This window comes from Malus sylvestris, chromosome 10 (assembly GCF_916048215.2).
Source record: "Malus sylvestris chromosome 10, drMalSylv7.2, whole genome shotgun sequence".
NCBI lineage: Eukaryota > Viridiplantae > Streptophyta > Magnoliopsida > Rosales > Rosaceae > Malus > Malus sylvestris.
This window is the reverse complement of record NC_062269.1, coordinates 42,513,789-42,520,270: the sequence shown is the minus strand read 5'-3', so window position 1 is coordinate 42,520,270 and position 6,482 is coordinate 42,513,789. Positions and strand designations below refer to the sequence as shown.

Sequence of the window (6,482 nt, the reverse complement as noted above, 5' to 3'; positions counted from 1 at the left end):
ATAACGCGACTATAAAATTTGTGATGAGTGATATAAAGATACTGTTTGATTGCATATAAAATTATCGTCTACTGAAATGTGATGAGTTTTACACGTAACTACAAAGTTTTTTATTTGTCCATCTATCTCAATCACCAAAAACGTTACAATCGCAAGGTTAATCAGAATCTATATAGCTTTTGCCACATATTTTCGCTTCTATCAGTTCTATGTATTGGAAAATTTGGAATTGCAACAGTTGGGCAGACATCTCTTTCTTTTAATTTTTTCCACACTTGTTTTGGTAGGCACTCTGCCTTTTTTTTTTGTCATGCTAGGAAGACTAAATTTAGAGATAAAATTTAAAGAAATTTATCATTGTGACCGGATCACGGGTTGGTACACCACTGCTTTTATATAATTTGTAGGAAATTTTATTTTTTAAGTTATTAACTTTTTAACACACATATCCCACTATTTGTATAATGACATGTGCTGTACCACCTCGTGTTCTGGTTACATTGAAAAATTTCTCCAAAATTTGTAAACTAAATGATGTGTTACCAATAGAATGAGCACGTTTATCAACGCTCAAGTAAAACCAATCATCAACTTCCATGTCTTTTAATTTTTAAAATTTTATTTACAAATTTAATCTCCCTAACATTACTCTTTTCTTTTTCGTGCATATTCTCTCTTTGTCGATTCCGCTGGTCTACCACAGAAAATGGCGGGCCTTCTTCGAGCGACAAGGATTTGTTTGTCAATCAAAAGCTTCCTAAGTTTCGGGCACTCGGGAAGGAAGAGGAAGGCTGCAGATTCAATTGAATCTTTAAAGTGCAGACCCTACTCAACGCTAATCATGTTAATTAAAGTACAGCAAGCCACTTTTGTTTGGCAACCACTTATTTGCACCACCTTTTTCAGGGAAATTTGAAAATAAATCATTTCAACAGTTTGTTTCAGAACAAAAAAGAAAAGGAATTACGAGTTACAAGCAGCAATGTGTTCGATCTGCTAAAAAAAAGTGCCTTGTTTAATGATCAGAACTAACTTAAGTTTAAGCTGCTAAAGACAACGACGACTACGTTTTTTGTAAGTTCTTATGTTTTTCTTGGGTCTCTCTAAAGTCTAACTGACTTTACTGCCTGGGTGGAAGAAACCCAGGAGGGGAGCATGTGAACAGAAACAATGCTTCCGTCGGGCAGCCAACTTCACGATTTCAGCTTTCATCTGGCAAGTTCTCTCAATACTGCTTCGGCGCGATGCTCAAATTTTGGCAAGGCCCAGTCATGCTGGACTATATCAAGACTGTCCTTCTCAGCTCCCAAACTCTGATCGATCCAAAAAGGAAAAAGCAAAACCCTTTAGATTAGAACTCGTGACTCAGAATACAAGTAATCTTTAGTTAATCATATTTCCAATTGTTTTCATCCAAAATAAGTAAATGCGAACATGATTCAGACGAATATCCAGAAGAGGAATGGTTGGAACTTCATTTGAATGCTTCTTAACAGGTATATCAAACTACCAAAGCACAAGTCTATTAAAAGCTACAGAAAAAAATAGCCATTCTAGTACAAACTTTACAGGTTCAAAGCGATGGGTGCTTCCCAAATAATTATATGATTAGTTTAATGAAGGACAAGGCATCCATTGTCAAGTGAGTAAGTTGATTGGATGATCATATAAGCCCCAACAAATTTTCCCCAAAAGGAAAAAGGCCCTGACCTTAACGTTCACATGACTTGACAATAAATGTACTTAAAGAACAATGGCGATGCATGCACTCAAGGTCTAGAACGGATACTTTCGTGAAATTTAGTTGCGTATCTTTGTTTTTCATTCATCAAATACAGGCCAATGGTGCATAAATAGATTTGTGGAAAAAAACATAATAATGGATCTGAAATCTTCAATATAAACAACTCTTAAACCTTAAGGAGTACAAAAAACTACTTAAGTTCATACCTTTGATGGATCAAATCCAAAGCCACTCATTTGCATCATTTTCTGAGTATCGTCCATGGCTGGATAACAAAAGTTAATAGTTCATCAACCTCATACATCATATAAACTCTATCTCATAGCTGCGGTGCACATTTTTGAAAAGACAAAAAACATGCATTTCTGAGGAAGAAAAATTATTGTGAGGTAATAATCATATAAGGAGATACCAACCATTTTCTTCTCCCAGAATGAGACTAAACAAACCCCTTAATCCAAACAGATTAAGAAAGTACCTGAGAGAATAATTTTGAATAATTAGAGACAATCAGTTAAGAAAAATAGTAAAAAACACCCAATAGGAAAAAGATGAATTTTATACAACAGGGATAGCTCAAAACATAAACATGTACCATGAGCGGCTACTGACGTAGCTAACATCAACAGTGCTCAAGTCAATCCCATTCTGAAGCATGGACCTGAACCTTTGAGTAAGAGGAAAGGGAATTTTGGCTGTGGAAAAGAAAATAAAGACACTCATAAACATGATATCTTGAACATATTATGAAGACTTGTATTACCAAAAATGACTATTGTATATCTATTGAATGACAACCTATTATACAGGTCAATCATCAAGGACGTGAAAAAGAAGGGTGACAAAAATTTATGCAAGCACATGAACCGAAAAATCGGTTTCAGAGGCATTGAAACATACCTGCTACAAATCCAGAGAAGAAAAAGTTGACCCATGCAAAAGTAAGAGTCTGGCCAACACAAAGGTAATCATGAAGCATCAGTTACGATATCTGAGAAAATGAAGCCAAATTACAGTAAAAACTAAAAACTCAAGCAATCTGAAATACCTGGGGTATTATCATGGATAGATTTTTCTTCATCATATCCATGGCCATGTTGGGATCAGAGAACATTTGCGCTTGTGGATTCTGTGCCTGACCCTTAGGAACAATTAGCAACCCATTTTCCTGCCATAGCGAAAAATGTTTGAAATCAGTATCAAAAGAATGACAACAAGAAATAGCAGACTACAAGCTAGTTTCAGTGAATCTTCTATAAATGAATCAAAGTTTTGACTCTCCTACCATAGAGAAAGCATTGAAATTTTATACAAAAACACTTCAAAAGCTCAAGTGGAGAAAATAAAATAAAAACCTCATCTGATAATCTATCCACATGTTATGCTCTAATTGATTCGTAACTGTGAGATTTCTTGAAGCTTCCCTTCTTCCATTACAAAGTCAGGTGGGTTTGTTTAAAGTACTGGGTTTGAGGTGTTTTTTAAGTGTAATGTTATCAAAGGGTTTCTATGTGAAAAGCCTTGACATTCCTCATACTCATCGGCTCCTTAAAATAAACCACGCTGTAAGTTTTCGACAACAAAATAAGACGAAGAATTCTCGCTATCCATTACAACTTCAACTTCCCAATCCAAATTAAATAAGCCCAATGCTAAACTAACTCATCAACAACACCAGAAAAATAAAACTCCTTTCAGCTTTACGATAACAAAAGCATGTCAATTAAGTGCTCTTAGAAAAAAAATTAAACGACTAATTAGCAAATACAACAAGAATTATTGGCGAACCTCGTTGTTGTAATACAATCGGCGAGCACGAAACGACTTTGGAGGTATGAAATTAGCAGCAGCACGTAAGTTCCGAGCCCTAATAATCAATTGCCTGAATTCGCAACCAAAAGCAATTTCGTAAAGTCAGACATAGTAATATATCACAAATACATACAAACGCATGTAGCATAATAAGCATGTGCAATTAGGGTTAAGAGGGAGACCCTTCTTTGACAATTTTGGCATCGGGGACTTGGTTGGATCGCATGAGCTTGGAGACGAAGTATCGGAGGACGCCGATGAGAACCATGACCACCGAGAGAGGGATGAGAACCCAGTCTCTGATGGCTGTGTCAAGCACCAGATCTGCCGCCATTGTTGGAGCTTCGCGGGCAGCCAAAGAATGAGAGCTAAACGACAGGCTTTGGTTGCGCTTTGGGTATATCTCTCTGTTCTGCTCTGCCTCGCCTCTCTATCGATTGGATTTTCACTACACGGTGTTTGCCTTTCAGTCAATCCGGGAACGCGAAAGTGAAAAGACCATATGCGGAGGGGATATCCGTGTCCTGCTCGAAAAAGTCAAGGGTGTTTTAGTACTTAAAGGAGTTGGACTTCTTGAACTCACTGACCCAATGAAGACAGAGTAAAAGGCCAAAGCCCATCATTCTCAAACCCAAAATCGTACCAGCCCAAATATTTTTGTAAGACTCGGCAATGCGAAGATACTTTCTTATCGTTTGTGAAGAAAAATAAATAATTAAATGTACCATATTTCAAATCACATTTATGAGCATCGGAAATACAAATTGCACTGGTATACCATTTTACGTGTTGTAGATACTATATAATTCATTGAGGAACTTACAGAAAAAAATTAACTAGCTACTATGTAACAACACCTAAAAAAAGTAGCATTAACAAAATATTACACCCTTGATTTCTTCCTCGAGCTAGCTTAGCTAGCAACGGTTGGGAAAGGTAACATTGTGCTACTGCTAGCGCTACATCATGAGGTAAACTAAATTCTTGCCTTCCGCAGACGTGATACTTCAGTAGTCGGTTGCCCTTGAACCAAACTCCCATAATTTCTTAGAGAAATCAAGGACGGGGTATAACTCAAGATGCTGGTATACACACTCTTGGATGGGAATAATTCTACTTTCGTCGTGGAACCGCTTCTTAGATCCAAAAAATTGTTGGAAAATATTAGTACTTAGGTTTATTTTAGTATTTAGGTTTTGCTTGTTAGTTTAGGATTTGGGCATAGTCCATATGCATTAGGGTTTCTTAGGTTTATTGCTCTATAAATAGAGCTTGTAATTTAGTTTGAGATTAAGTTAGTCACAATGTAGTCTCTAGGGTTTTTGTAGTCGTCTCGGCATTCTCAGTTTGTTCAATAAAATTCCTATTATTTTGTAATCTTATTTGTTCCGCACTCTGATGTTCAACTTAATATCAGAGCAGGTTTGATCCTTTGGGATTTAATCTGCCCTTGATTCGCATTAGTTGTTTGTCTGTCTTGTATGTTGTTTAGATTGTCGTTGGTCTAGTTTTTTTTTTTTTTTTTTTTTAAAAAAAAAGTGGAATCTGCCATCACCTCCGCTGCGCCTACCCCATCTGGATCTGCAGAACCATCCATGTGACAGCCCGTCCCTAATTTTAAGAATTTTTAAAGTTTTAATAAAATATTTTACAAAAATGCCCTTTGAGGTACGCGCATTATTCGAGGTTAATCGTCGTGTCGTGCCATCTAAGATTTATTTTCTTGACATATCCTCGTAGTACTCGTCGCTACGGACGTGTGGGCGCTGACGGTTCGTTATTTGGAGTTATAACGAAAAAGATTTTAAAGTTTGAAGTTTGGGCATTTTATAAATTTTATTATTAAAATTTGGATGGCCCAGATTAAAGGAAATCTGAAATGGATGGCTTGGATGTAAGGGAAAGAAAGAAAAATAAATAAATAAATAAAAAGATGTAGAAGGTTTTGTGTGTGTGTGTATGTGGCGGGAAAGGAAGAAGAAAAGAGAAGAAGAAGAAGAAAGAGAAAGGCAAAGCTGCCCAATCGGAACAGGAGAGAGGGAGGAGTTGAGCCAACCAGAAAGAAGAGAAAGTAGAGGACCAATCAGAGGGAGAAGAAAGGAGGGAAAAGAGGGAGAGGCGTGCGGGGGAAAGAAGGAAACGGGTTCCCCGACCCGCGACCCGTGTACACCCATCCCCATTCCTTCATATTTTCCGGTGGTTTTCCACCGGATTTCTCAAAAAATTGGACTAAGAAACCATTCCCAATCATCCCCTAGTCCTTTCCTCTTCCATTCCCAACCTAATTTTATGGGATTTGAGCTTGAATTCAGGTAGAACGAAAATATGGGTTCCGAGGGTGCTATGGCAAACTCTGACGATCGTGAAGGTAATCCAGCAAATTGCTACCACCACTAGACTCCCCTAGAACCCAGGAACAAAGCCCAATCAGTGGTAGAGGCGTCGGAACACGTTTGGATGTCGAATTAGAACACACCCATTTCTAGGGTTCTTCACGGTTTGGGTGAAATTGGAGCTCTTCCAGGCCAAATTGGCCTTGGCCTCAGGTATAAAGTTTACTCTAATCATTGAGATCTTCAATTCTGTATTTTTTGAGAATTTTTTGAAATAGTTGGATTTTTCCGGCGAGCCAGGGCGGCCAACTGCCACCCGCGGCGGCCCGTGCGGCGGCGCGTGGCCAATGGCCCGCCAATGTCATTCTTAGCATGTGTTTAAGGTTCTAGGTTCAGTTTTGATAATTGATGGACGTAAATTGAGTAATTGAACCTAAGTTCGTTTCGATTCGTGGTTAGGGGAAAATGTGAATTGACGATCCGATTGTTAGATCGTCACCAAACTTTGACACGTTGTAATACGTAATATTTGAGGATTATAGAAACTTACAGATCGGGAATCCGATTTAGGGATATTTCAGAATTGGAGTTGT

At 37.8% G+C, this 6,482-nt stretch overlaps 1 protein-coding gene across 1 annotated transcript; it reads right to left on the bottom strand.

The window, feature by feature from the left end:
• Positions 1–867: 867 nt before the first annotated feature.
• LOC126587448 (uncharacterized) lies at positions 868–4,023 on the bottom strand. Its single transcript, XM_050252519.1, has 8 exons — positions 3,739–4,023; positions 3,533–3,626; positions 2,793–2,912; positions 2,645–2,693; positions 2,340–2,439; positions 2,161–2,222; positions 1,951–2,009; positions 868–1,313 (listed from the first exon to the last, which is right to left on the bottom strand). The coding sequence occupies exons 1-8, from the start codon at positions 3,888–3,890 to the stop codon at positions 1,209–1,211; spliced, it is 741 nt and encodes a 246-aa protein (XP_050108476.1). The 5' UTR covers positions 3,891–4,023; the 3' UTR covers positions 868–1,208.
• Between the last annotated feature and the right edge of the window lie 2,459 nt (positions 4,024–6,482).